The sequence below is a fragment of the Monocercomonoides exilis genome (genome assembly GCF_001643675.1).
Source record: "Monocercomonoides exilis strain PA203 chromosome Unknown scaffold45-810774, whole genome shotgun sequence".
NCBI classification, from domain to species: Eukaryota; Preaxostyla; order Oxymonadida; family Polymastigidae; genus Monocercomonoides; species Monocercomonoides exilis.
In genome coordinates, this window is record NW_027150590.1 from 311,942 (window position 1) to 336,031 (window position 24,090).

General features: G+C 35.3%; 2 protein-coding genes across 2 annotated transcripts; both read left to right on the plus strand.

Moving 5' to 3' along the window:
- Nucleotides 1-499: 499 nt before the first annotated feature.
- On the plus strand, nt 500-9,871 carry MONOS_8047 (uncharacterized protein; the record flags this gene model as incomplete). Its single annotated transcript, XM_067878425.1, has 1 exon — nt 500-9,871. The coding sequence occupies one exon, from the start codon at nt 500-502 to the stop codon at nt 9,869-9,871; it is 9,372 nt and encodes a 3,123-aa protein (XP_067721748.1).
- A 2,666-nt stretch (nt 9,872-12,537) lies between these two features.
- MONOS_16711 (uncharacterized protein) lies at nt 12,538-13,716 on the plus strand (the record flags this gene model as incomplete). The annotated part of the gene is made up of 2 exons (XM_067869592.1): nt 12,538-12,616; nt 12,671-13,716. The coding sequence occupies 2 exons, from the start codon at nt 12,538-12,540 to the stop codon at nt 13,714-13,716; spliced, it is 1,125 nt and encodes a 374-aa protein (XP_067721749.1).
- Between the last annotated feature and the right edge of the window lie 10,374 nt (nt 13,717-24,090).

Genomic DNA, 24,090 nt, shown 5'->3' on the forward strand with positions numbered 1-24,090 from the left:
AGAATATTTTGCGGGTATATTTACTGCGAATATATGCCTATAGAATATGGAAAGAGAGGATATAAAATGCATTAAAGAAGCCAGAAAATAATAATTGAAGGGGCGCTTGGAGGAGTGAGGGGGCGTGAAATATAAATGAAAGGAAAGGAAACGAAGATAAAAAATTTTTGAAGGCTTTGGAAGACATATAGGACGAATCTTGTTAAAAGCAAAAAGAGGGAAACAAAAGTTGATGATGTGGCAGAAGAAGAAATTTGGCAAATGATCGAGAAGAAAAAGATATTTTTTTTTGGAAGTTCGATTGAAAGAGAAAATTTGAATAAGGCGAAGAAAGAAGGGAAGGGGAAAATCAGAGACATGATTTTTTAGAGATATTTGAAGAAAAGTTGGAAAAAGGAAGAAGATGAGATATTTTTTTGTTGGGGAGTTATTGAACTCGTCGGTTGAGTTAAATCAAATTGTATTGGAGAATTATGATAATTGTTGTTCAGTGTGTGGAATGAGGGGGAGTGTGGTTGTGGTGAGGGGATGTGGTGTGGAGATGGGGAGAGGCAAGGAGGCGGGGGTGTTTGAGCTGGGCGGGTGCAGAGGGGTGTTTTGGAACATCACGCTGAGAGGGGTTGGAAGGGGAGGAAATGTGTGTGGGAGACTGTTTGGAGGAGAGGGGAGGATGGGGCAGACGATGAGTGAGAGAGAAGGTGGAGGAAGAGGAAGAGCCGGATGGGGAAGAGGAGGAGGAAGAGCTGAAGGAGGAGAGAGAGGAGGGCAAGGAGAAGGCGGAGGAAGAAGAGGTGGAGAAGGAAGAGGTGAAGGAAGAGAAGAAGAAAGCGAAGGAGGTGGGAGTGTATTGGTGAGTGAGTCAGATTTCTCATCTTTTTGTGTGTCTTCAGCCCCATTTCTGGCGCCTCCCTTGACACCCCTTGTATCTCTCACCCAGCTGACCTTCTTCAACATCTCCACAAATTTACCGAAAACAAGACGTCTGGCTGAAGAGTTGGGTCAAACCTCGTTTCTGATGAGTGGGTGCACATTTTCATCAGTGTGGGATGTTTATGACGGGGGCATTGTCCCCTCGCTGAACAGCCCCTCATCATCCTTGGCTGCCTCGAACACCTCATTTGTCGGATGCTATCGCTCTCAGAATGTTGTAGTCAGCGGGAGTGAAGGGAATCCATCGAAACCAGGGAGACAGCAGATAGCAGACAATGGGGCGAATTCATTCACCTGGTGCGTGTGGAATGGATCAAATACAACTGGAACAAGCAATTCAGTTACAGATGGAATATCAAGTGGAGGGGCGATTAATATGTATAATCTGGGATCGGGAACACTTTCAGCGAAATTTTGTTCGTTCAATGATTGCTATGCGCATTATGCTGGGGGAGGAATTATGTGTCGTTCTATCAATTCCATCAAGATCGAGAACAACTCGTTCAATGCTTGTACCGCTCAAAAAGATGAAGGAGGAGGGATGTATGCTCTATCAATTTCAACATGTGTCAGGATCAGTGGGTGCGAGTTCCAGAAATGCAAAGCAAATTACTATGGAGGAGGATTATTTCTCCAATCTTTTAATGTTTCTGGATCTTCCTGCATTGGAACAGAAAATGGGAAAGGAGAGAGTGCTTGTGTGTTTGAGTGCTCGTTCGCTTCGTGTACGCTCACAAATTATAATGGTGGAGGGATGTATTGTGCAACTGTTCCAGCTGCATTCAAAATGAGGAGCCTCCAATTTATTTCGTGTTCAGCAGTGTCATATGGCGGAGGATTTTGGTTTAATCCAAACCAACAAACAGCTCCAAGCAACAACCTTTATTGCTATTTCTTCTTCTTCCATGATTGCAGATGCAGTAGTTCTACTCCATATGGCCACGATGTAATGTATTACGATTATTACAATCTCTTCTCATCGAATAACCCATTCTGTGAATCGTATACAACGAATAGCAATGATAAGAGAGTGTGCTATTATTATAATGGTTATCAGCATACAGAAAAGAAGGAATGGTTGAAGGAAGGGATGAAGGATCGGTATGTTGGGGTGAGTGGGAATGACGCAAACAATCTGTGTGGGATGAGTGAGGCAACACCGTGCAAGACCGTGGGGCATGCAGTGAGTTCGAGCATGGCACAGCTGAGCTCGACAATCACAGTGTTGAGTGGGAGGCATGTGAGCGAAGGGGCGACGATCAATGTTGGGGAAAAGAAGATTTCTGTTTTGGGGAAAGGGAAGACAGTGAGTGTGATTGGGACGAGTGCGCTTTCGACCTCTTCGACAACGTTGTTTAGCATATCATCTGGTCAACTGGAGGTGGGGCATGTGGGGATCGACCACAACGCGACAAGAAGCCCATCGCCGAGTGTGTTTGTGGTGTCACTGGGGAGCGGGACTCTTTCACTGGAGGATGTGGTGATCTCAGGTACAACTGGAGGAAGTGTTATATCAGCATCTGTGTTAGATGTTGCGCTGAATCAGCTGAAGATGATTGATATTGAGATCAAAAATATAAAAATGAGTCAGCCTCTTTTCGCTGAACCATCATCAGCCGGATCATCATCAGGAGAGAGTTTGCTGGGTAATGTTACAATTCGGAATGTGAATCGGACAACAGGGGATGGAGTGGTGATGGCAAAAAGCGTGAAGGGTGGGGAGACATTTGTGGTGTGGAATACAACAATAGAAGGATGTGAGTGTGTGAATGGGAATGGAGGAGGGATAAAGGTTGAGTTGGCGTCTTCTTCAAGTCAAGTTAGAATTGGATCATCAGCATCGCACAGCGGAGGAACAACAAAATTCAACAAAACGAAGTGCAGTGGATATGGAGGAGGGGTGATGCTATGGCTGGCAGATAGCTCATTTGGTTTTGAGATTTCATCGGTGAGTTTTGTTGGTTGCAGTGCAACATTGGGAGGGAAAGATGTGTTTGTGAATGGGAGCAGGTTGGTGAGTGGGACAATAACAAGTTCAAAGCTGGATTTCTCACGAAATGTTTCTGTTTATGATGAGCTGATGGGATATGACCGGAATGAGGGAGGGATGGGAATATTCCCATTGAATGTGTTTTTTGACACATTTTCAGGAGCAGCACATGTGGGGAATAAGGTGAATGGGTATGGAGGATATGACTCGTGGTTTTGTGGGTTTGGGTATTTTCCATGCAAAACGATCGCGTTTGCTTCACAGAACAGATTCAGTTCGTCAAAGAAGAACATTGTGTTGGATTCAGGGTTTGAGCTGGGAGAGGTTGTGTCGATGGCCGGGTCATATGAATGGGAGGTGTATTGTGGGATTAACAAGACAAATGTGAATGTGAGGGTGCCGAGTGGAATGACATCTTCGTGTTTGATAAATGTTCAGAGTGCAAGCTCAATAAAGAACATTGCATTCCAAATTCCATTTCTGTTGTCAAGTGCAACATCGCTCATTGTTTTGACAAGCTCATCACTCACACTCACAGACTGCTCAGTTGCTCATATATCAGAGAGCACATCGAGTGTGGCCTTTGGATACAGCATTGTGAATGCGCAGGGTGGGAGTCTGAAAATGGAACGATTTGTGATTGGTGGAGCACTTGTGTTTGGAGCTCATTCAGCGATTGAATTTTCTGAAGGAATGACGAGTGTGATATGTTCAGGATGCAATATCAGCGGAATCAAAAGGAATGAGGGAGATGGAGGATGGATGAAAGGAACAGTTGGGTCGAGTGGAACGTTGACAGTTGAAGGATGCAATGTGAATGGGTGCAGTTGTGGTGGTGGAAAAGGAGGAGGAATCTATGTTGGATTGAAGGGAAGCGGAAAAGTGGTTGTGAGTGGAACGAGTGTGATTGATGGGAATAAGGCAGAGAATAATGGAGGGAATGGAGGGAGAGGAGGAGGGATGTTTGTATTGATGGAGAGTGGAGGATGTGGATTGACAATTGGGCAGGATGTGAAGTTTTCGAAAGTGAATGGGAATGTTGCAACATATGGAAAGGATGTGTTTGTTCGTTGTGGGAGTGGAGTGTTTTTGGATTCAAAAGTGAATGCACAATCATTTGCATTTTTTGACGCAAGCACCATTCCATCAGATGTGTTGAAATTGAGTGGATGCGAAAATGGGGAAGAAAATGGTGTGATTCCACTGTTTGTGTATTTGTGCACAATGGGGTCAAAAGTGCTTGTTGATGGGAGTGGAGGAAATGGGAAGGACCACAGTCATTGTGGATTTGATGGATTCAGGTGTTTGACAGTTGATTATTGTGCGAACTCAAGAATGAGCAGCACTGTGAATGAAATTGAAATTGTCTCATCTTCTTCAATTGCCAAGGAAATAACAGGACCATCATCATTTGGTGTGATAATTTCAGGCAGAATAGCGTTATCCGATGGAGAGAGGATGGGGGTGAATGTGAGTGATGGAGGATCAGCCACACAAGATTGGCTTGTTGGATGTTCGAGTTCAGTGACAATGAGCCGACTTTCATTTGTTGTGAAAGGTCAGTTGAAATCAAGGAGAAGTGCATTCATCCATTCAACATCAACACTCAGTATGACGAACTGTTCAGTCTCATTTGAGAGTGGGGCATTGACCAATGGAAAGATCGGATACAGCATCATTGGCATGGCAGGAGGGAATCTGATTGTTGATGGATTTGTGATGGAAAGTTCATTGAAGACGAATGGGAAATCTCCAATAACGATGACAAGTGGAGTTCAATTGGAATTGAAGAACAGCAGAGTGAGTGGAGTGGAGGTGGAAGTTGCAGGTGGAAATGGAGGAGGGGGATGTTTGAATGTTGGGATGGGGGATAATGGGAATGTGAAAATTGAAGAAAGCAATTTTTCATCAAGATGCACAGGTGGAAGTGGAATGAAAGGGGGAGGGATGATGATATCAGTTGGAAGCGGAGGAACATTGAGGGTGAAAGGAGTGAAATTATCAGGATGTGAAGTTCCATCAGAGGATATTGAGAATGGAGGGAGAGGAATTGGGGGAGGGATGTTTGCTGAATTTGTCAATCAAATGGGAACATTTTCATTGGAAAGCATGACATTTAGTGGGTGCAATGCATGGAAAGGGAAGAATTTGTTTGTAGAAGCGTCGGATTTATCGGCTGCCATCAACAGCACATCAATAGGATTCAATCCAGAAATTGGAATTAATGTTGCAGACTTGAATGAACTTTGTGGAAGAGAAAGAGACAAGGCAGAGCTGATTGTTCCACTTGTTGTGTTTCTTCGAACATTTTCATCTCCAGCATATGTGAGTGGGAGAGAATTAGGAAGTGAATTCAGGCTGTGTGGATATGAAGATTTCCCATGCATAGGAATTGGGAATGTTGGAGAAGTTCAGTTTCCGAGTTCAAAGAGAGTGATCAGACTGACAAGCACATTTTCATTTGTTGAAGAAGTGAAGTTGGATGAACAATCATATGAGATTGATTCGAGCAACAAAGATGTTGGATTGAAAGTTGGAGGAACAGGAACAAAAACACAAGAAGCATTGGTGATGAACAGTGTTTCATCAACATTGACAGGGATATTATTTGAATTGGGAGAATCGATTTGGGAACATACATCATTTGTTCATTCTTCAGGAGGGACATTGAGGTTTGCTGATTGTGGGATAAAGATGGGTAATGGAGTGGATGCAGTGAATTATGAGTTTGCGAGTGCAAGTGGAGGGAATGTGGAGATTATCCGGATGAGTTGTGGAGGGAGTGAGAGAAAAGTGAAATTTGGAATGAAGGCATTCATTGTTATTAATGGAAATGGGGGTGCTTCGATTGAGGATTCGTTGCTTGAGAGTGTGGAAACAACAAATATGAAGGGATTGATTGATTATTCATCATCATCGAGTTCATTGACGATTGTGAATGTGACAGCACAAGAATGTGTGATGGGAGGAAAAGGACTGATATGGGATGATAATGGAAAGAAGCTGGGGATGAGGAATTGCACGATTATGAAGATGAGCAGTTTGGAGGGAAATGGGAGTGTTGTGAGTGGAGAAGTTGGAAATGGATGTGCTGTTGAGGTGAATGATGTTGTGATTGAAGGATGTGGAACATTGAAGGGATGTGGAGGAGGGATGAGTGTGATATTGAGGGGAACAGGAGAAATGCGTTTGGGGAAGAGTGGAGTGGTAACATCATTTGAGAAATGTTCGGCTGGAGGTGAGGGATCAATTGGGGGATATGGAGGAGGAGTGTTGCTGAGATGCGAAGAAGGAGGAAGCGACTTTGTGATGAGTGGATTGACATTTGGAAGAGGTGAGGGAGCAAACACAGCGGCACATGGAGGAAACAATATGTTTGTTGAAGGAACATATTTGTATCAATTGGTGAATAATGTTTCATTCGACTTCTCATTTGAGACTGAAGGAGATGGATTCAACATAAAAGATCTTATGGGAGCAGAAGATGGAAATGAGTTGAAATTGATCCCCGTTGTGGTGTTCTTTCGAGAGAAGCCGAGTGTTGGGTATGTGAATGGGGGAAATGGAGGGATGGACTATCATAAATGCGGATATGCTGACTTTGCATGCTCCACATTGACATATGCAGGAACAAGTGTTTTTGACACGTCGCCAGCAACACTGAAACTTGTCGATGGAAGTTTTATTTTCGATGAAATGACACTCAACACTCAAGAAATGAACATTGATGGAGATATTGAAAAGGCAAAGATTGGAATAAGCGAAGGAGGAGAGGAAGGAAATGAATTTTTGATAAAGAGCGAACAAACAATATCATTTTCATCATTGGCATTATCGATATCAACATTTGCCGAATCAAGAAAGGAGTATGTATTTCTGTGCAGTTCAAGCACATTGAGATTTGAAGGATGTTCATTTGGAGCAGAATCAGAAAGTATTGGAGTGGGATTGATTTGCGGGAAAGGAGGGAAAGTGGAGTTGGCAAATTGTGAATTTGAAAATATCCGAATGACCAAATTAGGGATGGTGACTTTTGATGGAGCAGGGGTTGGAGGATTGATTGATGAGGTGATTGTGAGGAATGTGACAAGAGAATATGAGGGAAGAAGCTTATTTGAGCTGAGAACTGGAGGAGATATTGAGATTAAGAACACGACGATGAATGAATCTCATTTTGATGATGGAAATGAGATTGAGATTGGAGAAGGGATTAATGCGAAAATCTGGAACTGCACATTCAAATCAATTCAGAGAGTGAATGGGAATGGAGGGGTGTTGAATGGGAGAGTGGGGAGCGGGAAGTGTGTGGATATTAACAAATGCGTGTTTGAGGAATGCGGATGCGAGTCAATGAGCGCAATTGGGGGAGGGGTTGTTCTGATTGTGGGAGATGGAGGAAAACTGTTGTTTGATGATAACAAGATGAATGGATGCACAGTTTCAGAGAGAACCGGAAAAGGAGGAGGGTTGCATCTGACATTTGAAACAACGAATGCAGAATATTCTATGAAGAATGACACTTTCACGAACAATGTGGCAGAAAAAGGAGAAGATGTGTATTTGGTGTGCGGATCACCATGGACGATGCTTCTTCCAGCGTTGTGGGAAGGGACAGCCACAAGAGTCACAGCAGAAAATAAGATGTGGGTGCTTGAGTCATCTGAAGCAAGAAAAGAAGACTCACTGATCAATTATCTGTTTCCAAGGTTGGGAACGGATTTGTTTGTGAGCAATACTGGAAACGGATTATCAAGTTGTGGAGCGAAAGAAAATCCTTGCTCGTCTGTTGATATTGGGTTTGATCGGTTGAACGATGAGATAGAGAGGATTATGCTTGTTGGTGCTGCTTCAGTGAGCAAGACTATCAACAGAGGTGGGAAAGGACTGACAATCAAAGGGAATGAAGTTACAAAAAAACTGGTTGTTGAAGAGGGAGGGAAATTTGAATTGATAGAAGGAGATGGGCAAACACATTTGACTTTGTCACTTCTTCAGATTTCGCTTCCATGCTCCTCCTCTGCAAGTGCAAGTGGTGATGAATCGATTGTGGAAGTGAGGATTGGTGAATGCTTCATTTTGGATTGTTTGTTTTCAAAAGGAGGTGGGAATTCAAATGTGAATGAGTGTGGGAAGTGGATAGTGATTGGGAATGGAGGAGTCATTCGAATAGAGAGAACAGAAATGAATGGGATAACATTTGAAGGATGTGGAATTGCAAGATTTGGAGGAGGGAATGTGATATTTGAGAACTGTTCATTGGATGGGATTGAGACCAGCGGAGAAGGAGTGATAGTGGGAAATGGTGGATCTGAAGTGACATTGAGGAACATGACAGCATTGGGGTGTGTTGTGGGAGCAGGATCGCTGATAACGTCGAATGGAGGATCGAGTTTGATGGTTGATGGAGAAAGCAGATTTGAGAATATCGAGACAGAAAGTGTGAGTGGAGGGTGTTTGAAGAGTGAGATGAAGCTGAATGATTTGCTTGAAATTGGACCATCATCCATATTGAAATGCTCTGCGAATGGAAATGGAGGAAGAGGAGGAGGAATATATCTGGATTTGAGTGATGATTGTGTGAATAACTTTTCACTTTCAACATTGACATTCGAAGGCAATGTTGCAACTGAGGGAAGGGATTTGTTCATTTCGTGCAAGAAACTGAATGAAACAGTGACGAAGGAGAGGTTTGGATTTGAATACAAATATGAAAATGGAGAAGGAGAATGGATGGCAGTTGATATGAAAGGGATTGACAGAGACTATTTTGCAGAGAGTGTTGATCTTGGGCTGTTTCTTGTTGAAATGAAGGGAATGGAGGTGTGTGTGTCGAAGGATGGATATGACACATTGGGATGTGGGAGCGATGGATATCCATGTGAATCAATGTGGAGTGGAATAAGCCACATTGACAGAAGTGGAACGGAAGGAGAAAGGAAAGTGAAAGTGAGGGATGAAGGGACAATTGAAGATATTTATTCTTTCACAGATGCACTTGCGATTGATGGGTGTGTGAATGAAGGAGATGATGATAAACACAGGACAATTCATTTTGAAGGGACAATCAATGGGGATTCTGCATCATCCTCATCTGTTATTTCATCAACTGTATCATTAAGCTTGTTTTCTTTGAAGCTGCAGATTCCAAGTCAATTTGTACCAAGTATGAATTCCTTGATCTCTTCTAGTGGGGTTCTTAAACTCGAAAGCTGTTTATTTAGCATCCAATCATCAACGACCATTCAATACTCATTGATATCCACAATAAGTGGAAGTTGCATATTGAAAGGATGTAGTCTGACAGATTTTTCATTTTCCATTTCACCACTGGTAATGGCTTCTTCTGTTTTGTTCGAAAACAGCAACTTTTCAAACATTAGGAACACTGGAAGTGGTGAAGAAGGAGGCGTTGCAAAAGTGATATTGCAAGGGAATGAAAAACTGGAAATAAAATCAACAAATGCATCATCGTGTTCACTTTCATCAGGCAATGGAAAAGGAGGATTTCTGTATTTGGATTGCCAAAATTGTTTGAATGAGAAGCCATTTGTTTTTGATGCTGACGTAACTTTTAAGAATAACAATGCAGCCATTGGAAAGAATGCGTTCATTTTTGCATCTGATCTGAACAAGACCGTGACAAATGATTCATTCCACTTCAATTACTTGCCCATGATAAATGACAGCAATTTGTTTGTTGGGAGTGACAACTTTCATTCAAACAATGATTTGTTCATGTTTCTGATTCCATACAGCTCAACTGAGATATTTATCTCATCAGAAGGATTTGATGTGGCACGTTGTGGAAGTGAAGAAGAGCCATGCTTCACAATGTGGAAAGGGATGGAAAACATGAAAAAGGAGATTGGAAAGAAAACAATTCAGATTAAAGGATCAACAATCATTCGAGATTCATTCAATGTGTCCAATTATCAGATCAAAAGAGTGTGAAGATGGGAGAAGAGAATGTGAAAGCGATATTGAATTTTGAAAAGGCAATTGGAAATCAATTGGAATATTTCATGGAAAACGATGTTCGTCTTGAATTTTTCAACATCCAACTTCAACTAACATCTGGATTTGACAACTCAGCCAAAACAATTATTTCCAACAAAAATGGAGAATTGGTGATAAGTGAATGTTCATTCCATTCAGAAGCAAGAGTGAACAATGGATTTGATTGTGTGTTTGTGGATGTGATTGGAGGCAATGTGGAAGTGAATGATCTGTCGATGGAATCATGCAATGTTGGAAACAGTATTTTTGTCATTCATGATTCTGGAATTACTTGCCATTTTGTGAATGTTCGAGTGGAATCGTTGAATGAAAGCAGAGAATGTCTTCTTCTGATCAAAGGAACTGAATTAACAACAAAGATAAATGAAGGAGTCGAGGAAATGAGTCTCAACATTGATAATTCGTCATTTTCAGGAGTGAAGAGAAGTGACAATGGAGCAAGCATTTTGGAGTCAAAGAGTGAGAATAAGATTTGTTTGGTTGTGAATTCGAGCAACATCACAGAAGACAAAGCTGAATCAAGTGAAAAAGGAGGGGCGATATTCTTCACATTGGGTGCATCTGGATCAATGAAGATGATTAAGTCCGAAGTCAGTCAATGCAGCTGCACCAATGGGAAAGGAGGAGGGGTGTATCTGGCAACAAAAGAACGAGGGGAATTGAATTTCACATTTGTTGGAATGAAATTCAGTTCAAACACAGCAAGAGTGGGGAATGACATTTTCATTGAATGTTTCAACATCTCTTCTCAGATCAATGAAAGTCAATTTCAGTTTGATCTTCGAGAGAATCATTACTCACGAATTAATGCAATCTATGGAATTGATAGTTGTGAACACAAAGAAGATGCAAATCTGATTGGATTTGTGACTATCCATCAGAGTGACACAATTGTTGTGAGCAGTGAGGTTGGATCGAATGACAGACAATGTGGAACAAACACACTTCCATGTGATTCAATTGAGCATGGGCTGGTGCATTTGACATCTGAATATGTGAGTCTATTGTATGTTGACGCTGAGAGTGTGATTGGAAGAGAAATTAATCTGGAGGAGATGAGTCTGAGTTCGAAGAGCAGAGAAAATTGTAAAGTTGAAGTGAAATCAAACATTGAAAAAACAAGAGAGACATTGATAACAACAAGAGAAACAGTCTCGTTGGTGAGAGTCAGCTTTGTGTTTGATTCGTATTTCATCTCTTCACATGAATCATTGATGTCACCCGAAAGAGGAATTCTTGAGATAATAAATTGCTCATTTGACTCAAAACAATCGGCTGGAGAAGGAAGTATAGAATTAGCAAACATTCCATTTCACATTTTCAACATGGCAAAAGGAGAATTACAACTCGATGGATGCACAATATCAAATCTCATTCTTCATAAATCTGCATTGTCTCTTTCATCACCACTTCCATCAGTGATTTATTTGTTTGAGATCAGCAATTCAACAGCTAAAACTTCTCTGATAGATATTAATGAATGTGGACAATTAAACATGGAAAAGTTTCATTCAGAAAATATCACAGTTGAGGGAAATGAAGAATTATTGATATCTTGCTTGTCAATGAAAAAGACAATTCAATTTTCAAATTGCACAATTGGTGGAGTCGGTTCAAAGACAACAAAAGGGAAATTGATGAAATTGGAGGATTGTTTGGATGTGAAAATGGACAGTTGCATTTTTAATGGAAATTCAAAGGAAAGAAACGAGAAGAATTTGAATGAAGGGGAAGAGATGTGCAGATGGTCAGGATCTCTTATGGATATTGTGAAAAGTTCTGTGATGATGAAAGTTTCAACAATATCGAATACATCAGATGGAGGAATAACAATGAGGGGAGGAAATGTGAATATTGAGAAAGGAGAATTTTTGAGTAATAATCCATCAATTGAAGGATATCCATCATTGAGAAGAAATATCATCTGCTCAGATTCAGGAACATTGAATGTGATGAGTTTGAAAGGAGGAGATGGAGTAAAAGATAGCTCCTCACTTTGGATGTTGAATGAAGGGTGCAGTTTTGAAGGGATTGTTTCTGAGAGAGATTCATCATTCTTCATTCCTGTTCTGGAGAGTGTGGAAGCAAAAGAAGAAGCAAACAGAATGAAGCTGACATTCAAAGGAATGCTTCTTGTTCCATGCAATTTGTCATTCTCAGTTGTGAAGAAGAAGGGAGAAGAGAAAGAGATTGAACATTATGATTTTGATTCAAATGGATTCTTATCGGAAATAGAAGTTGAAGGAAGTGTGACAAAAGATCTCATTAGCAATTGTGGAGATGAAATCGAGGTGAGTGTGCATATTTTATTTGGGAATGAAGAATCTCCTTCGTCAACACAGCCATTCATTCTGAAGAATACAAGTATTTCTACACCAAAAGATGATGAAAGAATCTCAAAAGGAGGAAATTCAAATGGAAATATATCTTCATGGGCAATGATTATAATTGTCGTATTTGTTTTGTTGTTTATAATTGTTTTGATTATTTCAATTATTCTAGCTGTTCGTTGGAAAAAAGCTAAGAATGAAACAAAAAAATATAAAGAGATTGTTGAAGATACTGTTAAGAAGGATCCGAAGGCATTTGAAATGGTAACTATGGAGATGTCACCTGAGGAACAATGGCGAAAAGCAGAAAGTGATGCAGAAAAAGTTAATAAAGCGAAGACAAAGTTAGGTTTGTATTCAAAGAAAATGGCACATTCCGAATCATCTGAATATTTGCTTGCAGAGAGTGGATCAACAGAATACATATTGGGTCATGATTCAGACAAAATCCCTGAATGGGTACTTGAAAAGGAAGATGAAAAGGAAGAAGATGATATTGAATTACAAAAACGATCTTCCTCTCCATCTTCTCAAAGCACTGACTCTTCGGACACAGAAACTACCTTTGTTCGAATGGAAGATTTGTGTCCAACTACTTCTTCTATGTCAAATCTGGTAGATGTCATGGCATGTTCTTCGCCACATGAAAAACTGATTGTCGATTTAAGGGATTCTTTATTCATGCTGCTTCATGGAAAGAATGAGAAAAAGGAGATGGCAATAGGCACACTTCAGGAGAGAGAGGTGACAGGTGCTCAGATTCTGTTCTGGGTGGCAAATGGTGCACTTCACTGCTTTGATGAAATGGAAGTTCCTCTTCAATCTCTCGACAATTTAAGCCCTCATATCGTTCTCTTTTCAGAACATATGGTTATCACAATTGCTCTTCATTCTGATTGCACAGATGATGATTCTGATTCATCTTCCATTTCATCTTCTTCGACATTAGTAACTTCATCATCCGACTTAACGTGTGTCAGTGAAAAAAATGGAAAATCTCCGCCAATGTCTTCTGCGTTTGAAGATGATGACGACAACTTGAGGGAATGCATAAGATGGAAAGCTCCAGAATTGATTATCGATAAAAAGATGGCTGCAACGAAAAAATCTGTTGTATTCTCGATTGGAATGATGCTTTGTGAAAGTTTGACTCTTGAGATTCCTTTTGGAGAATATGAAGCAGCTACAGCAGGGCAAAAGATTTTGAATGGAGAAAGACCAGACTTGGAAAAAATTAGTCTTACTTCTTTTTCTGAAATAACAAAAGCAATGTTATCTGCAGAACATACCGAAAGACCAACTCTTTCAAATTTAAAACGAGAGTTTATCCAGAAGTTTCCTCCAGGAACAGCAATTCTGACAATGTCTGATGCAATAGGAATCGAATATTCAAATTATCCGGTAAATGGATCTGAGGCATGCAGCTGGAATACTAACAGTTACCTTTAAAAAATATAAAAGAAATATACAAAGTGTTTGAAAAGTATTTATTTCAAAATTTTATTTTTTTCTTTTTTTGGTAAAATATTTTGTTTTGATAGCGCGATTTGACAATCGCACTCACTTCATAATGCGAGTTATATTTTCTTTTCTATTCATTATTGCTTAAATAAGTGTTTGGCTTATTTACATAATTAATAGACCTATATCAAAAATATAATAAATTACTTATTTTTCACAACAATTTTTAATACAAATCAAAAAGATTTATTATTTTCCAATGTAATGTTTCGATTTCAATTAAAATAGTTCGTCTATTATTTTATTTGAATTCATTTATTTCATCTTCACCAAATGTTGTTCTCGGTCTACAAACTTCCAATCGAACTGAAAAAAACTTTCAATAGGGTGCAAATTTTATCTTGACCTCAAAATTTTATCTCAACCCTTTTTTTTGAAACTTATTTTTGCTTTTTTGATTTGAAAAAAGGCTAAAAATAAAAACAAAATAAATTGACTTCTTGATATTTTTGTTTTTCAGAATTCTGTTGAAAAAAATTTTGAAATTATTATATTCAAAAAATAATTTAAATTTTTTATAATTTTAGGACCCAGATCAAAGACTTGCTGGCTGTGAAGCGTTTATTTCAAACCGAACGTTTAAAGCCACAACATCAGCATTCCACATTCCTATATTATAATTTTTACTTGTTTTCAACATTTTCAATTATATTTTTGACCTTTTTTTCTCATTTCACTGTTTTTGCTTAAAACACGATTTTTTATATAAACAAGTGTTCGCTTCAAATTTTATTTTAATGAAAAAAATACACAAAGGCTTAATTATCGTTTATTTGTATTAAGCATTGAAATGAAAAAGAACTTTTCAAGAATTTTAACTGAAAAGCAAGTATATATGATTTTTTTGAAATTCAAATAACCAAACATATACAAACAAATAATAATTTTTACATATACGAATCGTTTTTTTTTAATAATGCTTATTTATCATTTCAATATATTTCAAAACAAATTCATATGTGTCCTTCAAATCGTGTTTTTTGAAAATATGTGTGAAATAAGAAAAAGTGTTAAAAAAACAAGTTGAGAAAGTTTTAAACAAGTTCAACTTATAAAAAAATAAACGATGTATTATGATATGAAAGCTGAAGACTTCCGATAAAAAATATTCGCTGGAATAGCAGCAAGTCAATGATCAAAACATAAAATTATTATAATCCTCGATCTTTTTGTAAAAAATGAAATATTGAAAAAAAAATACAGAATAAGGAAACAAAAACATTTCAAACATTTCTGGTTATTTTTTATTTATCGCAGGCTTGTGTAAAACTAAAAGCATGACAAAAATGAAAAAGGTCTAGATAAAGAAAAAAGGTTAAGATAAAATCATAGCCCTATTATAAAAAATTAATTATCCAAAGACGAAATATTGAAAATTTTCAATATTTTCAACAAAAAGTCTAAAACAAAATTATTAAATTTTTGTTATGGCGAGTGAAAAAACAACACAAGTTGATAAAATTCGCATATATGACATTTTCTTTCGAATTAATCAACTAATTTCATATATGTGTTAGCTTATTGAATTTTAACTCCGCTTTTTAACTTATTATTGTCTTATATGCACCAAAAATAATTCTATTTCGAAAAAAAATAAATCGATTTCGAAAAAAAAATAATTCAATTTCGTAATTAATATTTCAATTTCGGAAAAAAATAATTTGATTTCGAAAAGGAATAGTTCTATTTCGAAAATTAATAATTCATTTTCGAAATTCATTTTTAACTGAAAATTATAATTTTTTTGGATGGATTTGGGAAAATGTCAAGTTAATTTAAAACCATTCATATATATAAACTCAAAAAAAACCTGTTTTTTTATTTCGAAACAATCAATAAATCAATTTATTGAAAAAAGTTTTTTATTCAAAAATCATCACTCTGATGATAAGTTAATAGCAAATAATTCATTATTTTGAATAATCTGAAGGAAATAGTGATTTTTCAATCACATTTATTGAATTTCAAAATACAAGAATTTTTTTCCAATGATTTATTTTTTGTTTCTTTGGTGAAATTTTAGAAAAAACTTCGATTTTTTAAAAATTAAAATGAATTCGTTTTCTTTTCAAATAAACTTCAAATTATAATATTTTCAATCAAAATGGAAGAATTTATTTTTAACGAAATGCATTATTTTTTAAATATTTAAGAACAAAGTGTGCTCACGAGATAAAAATCAAGAGTATTTTGACTTCAAAACGTAAGTTAATAATTCCACAAATCAAAAAAAATTGTCGTTTCGAAATAGAATTATTCCTTTTCGAAATCGAATTATTTTTTTTCGAATTTGAATTATTAATTCCGAAATTGAATTATTTTTTTTTCGAAATCGATTTATTTTTTTTCGAAATAGAATTATTTTTGGTGCATATAAGACAATAATAAGTTAAAAAGCGGAGTTTAAATTCAATAAGCTTTCATATATGCACCAAAAATTATTCAAAATGAGAATTTTAGCAATCGAATTACCATCGTTAAAAAACCCAAAAATATTTCAAAAACCCTGAGAAGCCTTTTTTTAAATATGCATTCAAACTTATTCAAAACAATGATTCCTTTGTTATTTCCGCAATACAAACCAATATGAAAGCAGATATGATTCGTATATCAATTGAAACCTTATCTGTTGTTTCAATATTTATCGAGTTATATGTTTTAATCATAGAAGGAATTATAACTGCTTTTTGGCTTCGCACAATCGAAAATTAGAATTTGTTGTTTGCTTCTTTTATTTCCATGCAACTTGTGTTTGTTCGCAAATAAAATTGCTTATTGACAAAACTCTATACTTTAAACATTAATACGAATTAATAAACTTTAATTATTTCTATTTTGTTAGACTTTTCTGAAATGAGAAAACAATTATTTTATGAATAACGAATTAAAAAAAGATATTCTTCATGATAAAAGCACTTTTCAAGGATTTGAGGAGTTGTAATTGTTTGTCGTTCAAACCAATGAACAATTGCTGGAGAATGTTCGCTATATCTTCGATATTTTGCTTTGATTGTACGAGTCGTCATCATAATCTATCCTCAATCATTTTCTTTTCCATTTCATTTTGTCGCTATTACTCCGGCAACTGTTTTCTTTTCTCTTCTCCATTTTCTTTTCTTTCTTTTCTTTTCTTTTCAAATCCAATAAATCTTCTCTCGATTGTTTCTTTTTTTCTTTTCGCAGAATGGAAGCGCAGTTGATTTCTTTCATCTTTTGAATAGATTCATTTTCACAATATTTTTTTTTTTCGTTTTCAATTTTCTTTTTTTTGGAGAAAATTTTCCAAACAGCTGCTCTTTATTCTCATCGTTATTCAATGATGCTTCCTTTTCAGGTGTTCCACTTATTCTTTCAAGAACCGGAGCAGCTTTGACCTGCCAAACACACGTCTGCATGAATGCACGCTTAATATTTGAAGGTGCGACCGCAGCAGAAAGAGCTTCTGGAAGAATATCGAAGATGGCGGAGCGAAACGCGGCAGAAGAATGATCAATTGGTGATTTGAAGCTATTATTAAATGTTTTCTTGAACCGTGCAAAAATTGAATTATCGCACGGTTGTAGAAGATGGGTTAAATTCGGAGGAAACTTTTTGATGATGATGTTTTTCTTTTTTGCAGCCATTTCAACAGCTTCACTGTTGTGAGGAGAATGGTTATCCATCAGGAACAATTCAAATTTCATTCCTCCATCTTTCATTTTTTTTCAATATTATCAAGCCAAAAATCGAGCATTATTTTTTCGAAGATTTTTGAAGTGATCCATCCTGAAGATGCGAAGATATGTATAAATTTTTTCGAAAAATTCCTTTTGTTTAATTTTCAAATAAAGAAAATGTTTCATATTTCGATCAAATATTTGTTTTAGCTCACCAAATTTCGCTGCCATGAAAATAAAATCTTTACAACGTTTTTATTTCCATTCTTGAAAATTTTCGTGAGTGGGAACAGAAATTTGATCAAAATATGAAATTTTTCTTTATTTGAAAATTAAACAAAAGGAACTTTTCGAATAAATTTATACATATAGTTGATGTTGAACGATGAAAGCATACGAAATTCCACTGGAATTTTTTTCGCAGGCCAAAGAAGAAAAGACGATAAACATGAGCCATCTGCGCAGGTACATAAGCACAATGTCGTGTTAGAAGTCTTTTTCGGAGAAGGAGTTGAAGGAGGTTTCTGGTTTTGCAGGCACACAACCAGTTTGCAAGTATCATCGCCCAGATGAAGTGAAGTTTCATCAAAATTAAAGATGCCTGATGCGACTATTTCTTTCTCATTCACAATCTGCGAAAGTACATCAAACCACTTTCTAACGGAATCAGAAAATTGGGAAGATATTTTTGCAGTGTCCAATTGCTTTGAAACAGCTGACTTCAATACAATGAGTAAAAAACCCGGTACAAAGAAAAAAAACCGGGACTTTAAAAAAAAAGAAAATTTTTCTTTCATTAAAACATTAGCTTGTTCAAACTGATTATTGACTGATGAAACATTTGAAGTTGAAAAGTTCAAACTTTTCTAATTATAACGATGTATTTCTTCTCTTCAAGTATTGTTCACTTGATAGAATGATTGATTAATATTCTATATTTGTTGTTGAAAATTCAAGATAAAATTTAGCAAATATATAGAAAAAAATTATCATTCCATCACTTGAACTGCCTTTAGTTAGTTTGATTGAATAGCCTTTCAAACAATATTTTTCCATTTTGATCATTTTGATCGTTCACTTTTTTGTGATGGAAAAGAAATCCATTTCTTCAGAAGAACTTCTTAGGATTGCTGCTACAAGAGAATACCGCACAATCCATTCCAGATCGAGGAAAATTTTTGAAATCAAGAAAACATATCCATTGACAGTGAACGTGGCGGTCAAAGCGAAAGTAATTACAAGGCAGGCTTGGTACAGAGGCAAAACAGCAGAAAAGAAAAACAGAGATGTTGGAAAAGAAGGAAGAACATCGCTTATTAATTCTGAGAAACTGGAAAAAATCGAAAATCAGGTCTTGTCTTTATTATCAGAAGGAGTTGTTGTTCGAATGAAGCACATACAGGAAATGGTTTTCAATTTTTTTATATGATTGATTTTGATCTTTATTTAAATAGGCAATAAAAATGTTGGACTCAGAATCAACAAATGAAGAAGAAAACGAGAAACTCCATCCGAAATTATCTTATTATTTGGTTCAAAGAAGCTCTATTTTAAAGGCGGCCTTGGCGAGACCACTTGAAATTGCAAAAATTCGGTCACAGAGCCCTGAAAATGTGACTAATTGGTTTATAGAAGTGAAAGAAATCGTAGAAGGAAACAATATCGAAGTTTCCAATATTTTTAATTTTGACGAATCTTCAGTGAGAATCGGAGAAAGTTCGTCAAAATTAGTGATCTGTTTGAAAGATCAGATCCCCCCTTCTTCTCCAGATCCTCGAAAAATTGCCAACGCAACTCTTTGCGTTTGCATGTGTTCTGATGGTTCCTGCCTTCCTCATTTTTTTCTTTATCCAAAGAAAAAAATTCCTGAAGAGTTTTCTAATTTGAAATTTTTTAATATAAATTATATTCCTTCGCCTTCAGGATGGATTACCACTGAAATTTTCAAAATCATCATTCTTCAAAATTGGATTCCTCTCATTCATCAAAAAATACAATCAACATCTTCGAAAAAGGCTCGACTTCTTCTTGACAACCATTCTTCCCATACATGTTCAGAAGTCATTATGGAAACTGAAAATAACGGAATTTTCATAAAAACATTTCCCCCTAACATGACCCATCTCCTCCAGCCCTGTGACAATGTGATATTTGCCAGATTGAAAAGAACATTATACAATGATTTCAAAGTTCCAATCGATGATTTATCTTCTTTATATAGAAAGGCACTTGCTGAGGTCTTACCAGAGGCCATCGCTGCAGCGACCACTCCATCGGTAATCAAAACTGCATTTCTCAACACAGGAATCTGGCCACTGGCAGCTTCGCAAGTTCTCACCAAAATAAGTGGATCTCCTTCAAAATCTTCTTCAGCAATTTCTTCAGATGAAGTTAACAATGAATTGTTTGGTTCTTTTCCCCCAAAGCGCAAAGTTAAATCAACAAAAAAGGTTTTAAATGAAATGAAAATTGAAGAAAAGCACCATAGGGATGAATTCACGCAAACTGATGATTATAATTTCTCAGACGAAGATCGTGATCATCCTTCAAGAAACAAATCAGTATCAAAAAGAATCCCTCGAATAAGAAAGAAAAAAATCGACGATGACTGCATTTATGAAGACGATGAAGCTATATCAAAAGAAAGGTGGATTGATGAGCAAAATGAAAGAATAAAAGAAACTTGTCCGTCAAGAAGCAAAAAATTCAAAATACAACACGATGATAACGAAACAATGGAAACAATAACATGTTTGGGAAATACTTATTTATTCATATATTTTCTACTTCTTTTTTGAATGATATTCACATATATGACTTTATATTAATTGTAAAATTTGGATTGAATGCTAATTGAAAATTGTTTTATTTATCCTTCATAATTCACACAAATATATAAGAATAAACAATGGTTGGAAAAGACTGAGCGTTGGACAGTAAATAGCTTTGGCCAAGTTCATAACAATTTTCATGTATCAAAGATATGGCTTCTACAACTATAGAAATTTGAGGAACATCATTTCACACGATTATTTATGATTCGTTGAAAAAACATGATAATTTTCTTTGTATGCCAAGTTAAATTCTTCTTTTTTCTTAACGATCATTAATTATCACTTTCAGCATTAAAAAAACATATCACTTGAATAAAAATTGAAAGAAATTGAAGATACAGTTGCTGAATAAAAAATCCGGGTTTTTTTCTTTGTAACGGGTTTTTTACTCATTGTATTGAACTTTTCTGAATAACATAGAATGCGGCTATTAAACTTGGTATTTTTTTCACTTCTTCGTCTTTTGAGGATTGTTCCATATGTTCCACAATCTAAATATATTTAAAAATATTAATCACAGTAATTAAAAAGAACAAAAACCATTTTGTGCACGTCTTTAACTATTATTGTTTCACCTTTTGAGAGATGAACAATAACTTGGTTATCGATTTATTCTATAAAATCTTGTGTAATTGTTGGTGATCTTCCGTTCACTCCAGCCTGCCTTTTCTGCTTCTCTGCCGCTATTCCTCTGTACTATGAGCCATTTGATATCGTGCCAGAATCAACATCCACTTTTCTTGTAATAATATAATCCTTCTGCAGTTCAAATATTTTTTGGGATGTTGTTTTTAACCTTCTTATTTCGGAGGTTGCCAACTTTTTCCTAAGCTCTGGTAACGACAATTCTTTTGTAATAGCCATTAATATGGGTTTGATTTTTGATCAATTTTTCATGAAAGGGAGTATTAATTATGATTTTTAGTAAAGGCTTCTTTAAAAGGAAACATCAAAGTGTCTGAAAATTGTGAAAATGAAAAATATGATAATTGTGGAATGCTTATTTCAATTACTTTTTGAGAAATAAATATATTTCAAAATTGATTTTTTTTAACGATGTATATTCAATAACAATGAAATGTGATTTATTTTTTTGATTATGCATTAATGATAATATGCAACGAGAAATAATACAATTTTTGAAAATGCTTTTTGACATGATTATCGTGAATAATGTTTTCATGAAGTCCGGGTTTTTGAAAAATTCCCGTGTTTTTTAGCGTTGGTAATAATTTTTGCGTTCGAAATGAAAATATCTTTTGTTTTCATATGAATAATAATTATATGAAATTATTAAAATTTTTGTCAGAAAATTAAAAATTTCAAAAATTTTTCTTTCGTGCAAGAAAATAATGACAACACAAAATTATTTCCGATTCAAAAGTGGAAGACTGATTTTCACAAAATTTCTTGAGAGTGCGAATAAATTTTTGTTAGGTTTTTAACAATTATTAATTCGAATTCAAAAATTATTATTTTGTTTGAAAAACTTATTAATTTGTTTGCAAAATTTCCATTTTGAATGCAAATTTTATTTTTTTGAATGCAAAAATTCTCATTTTGAATAATTTTTGGCGTATGAAATTTGTTGATTAATTCGAAAGAAAATGTCATTCATGCGAGTTTTTTCAATTTGTGTTGTTTTTTCACTCACTATTATATTGTCGAATATTTTGTGTTATTGGATAATTTCGAACATTCTTCATCACATTTCTTGTTTCTTTTACAGCACTTGGTTATTTTTATGAAATCATTATTTTTTTCTGAGTGCTGATTTCTTTTAGGCTATATGATTAAAAAAAGTTGTTTTCATTCATAGGCAAAATACAAAAATATTTAATAAAAGCCAACTTTTGATTTGAATTATTATTTTGATTATCTGTTAATAACAACATAACTTTTGTGCGAATATTAATAAATATTCAAATCCAATTATCGATCAGAAATTTTTGTGAGAAAAAAATATGATTTCAAAATTTTTTCCCCAATTCAATTGAGAATATCAAGTTTATAATATTTTTGTCATATTTTAATTATTTTCATTTAACAATGGAGAAGAAAGAATATTTTTCTAAAATTGTTGAAGATCAAGATGAAATATAGAAGTTAATTCTATGAAGTGGAAAAGCTGTAGAGTTTTTTTCTCATTTGATTACAATCTTTTTTATTTACACTTTATTTGTTCGATCAGAAGCATTTTTTGTTTTTTTATTTAATTTTCTTGTTCAGAAACTCATTTATCAAAGTATCAGACTTTTGCGCCAGCCGACTTGTTTAAAATTTTTGCAACAAGTCGACCGACACGAAATTCTTTTTACTTTTTTTTTTTTTTTTTTTTTTTTTTTTTTTTTTTTTTTTTTTTTTTTTTTTTTTTTTTTTGATTGATTGATTGATTGATTGATAAGATATATTATCTTTTCATTCATAATTAATAAATTATTTTTGAATAATCGCTTGTATTTTATTTTTAATGTTTTATTAAGAAAGGATCACAATTTTATTTCGTTGAAATATATATAATGATGTATTTAATGGGTGTAAAACAGATCAACTCGACAAAGATCAATTCTGATCTGTCTGGATCATTCGGGTATCAAGATCTGTCGTGTTGTATCGATAATAAATGTCTGAAATGAGTGATGGTTTTATTTTTGAATTTCCAGACGAGTTGAAAAGCTGCTTATCTATTCCCCAAATAGTTTGTTTGATATTGATTCTTTTTTGACTTCTTTAAAATAAATAATATTAATGCATTCATGCAAATCAAAAAGCGTTTTCAGAAAAAATTAATAAATAAAAAGAGTAAAAATGTTCATTTGCCACTTTTTATGTGCAATATTAACAAATAACGGAAAATGTTTGTTTTTTTAATTTTATTCTGGATCTTAAATACAATGATAAAATATGCATAATTTTTAAAATTATCTTCACCTCAACAACACAAAAGAAGAAATTGATAAAACACATTTTGAAGTTAATAACAATGCCTTCTGGATTGCGTGTACTCCAGTTTTTCCTGATGAGTCTCTTAAAAAAGATAGACATATTTTCCATCTGTATCCAAATAGTGAACATGGAAGTAACTGTTGATTTTCTGGAAGAAAAAACACTGATCGTGTGAGAAGTAATTCACACTTTTTAACAAAAGGATTTCCAATGTTATCTTTTCTAAGTCCTCAGTCTTCTGTTAAAATTTAATCAAAACCTCTAAAAAAAGTCCAAAAGATTTTCAATTCAGATTTTTGTGCACTTGGAGGAAAATACGGACTTTCAAGCTTTTTTTACACAATGCATTGAAAAATTGCTTCGCTCCTAACTTTATTTCGCTTTCTCAGATTTCAAAATAAATTTGATTTTCATATCCGTAAGCAGGCATTGTTGAAATCAAAACATTAATGTTTCCAACATTTCACGAATGTCTAAAAATAGACCCATTTTTATTGTGTTCTTTGATCCAAAAAATCAATGAAAAGTGAATCATATTTCTATGAAAATGCCTGAAGTGAATTATTTTGTCCCATATCTACCAATACAGTATTGAAAGCAAGAACTGAGTAAAATGACACTGCTGCCCTTACCATCTGTATAACAGAAACCTTGAATCCTCTATTTTTTATTGTTAAAAATTCATCCGCGCATTTGACGGTACAGTCCGATAAGTTGTCTGGTATATGCCCATGTGCACACTTCTTCCACTGGTCTAAAAAGTGCGCGAAACAGAATAAATATACATCCCATGTTGTCCTTGCAATTCCAGCCTTGCATTCATCTGCGAGCTCCAAGGAGACACCACTTTCGTGCAGCGCATGCAG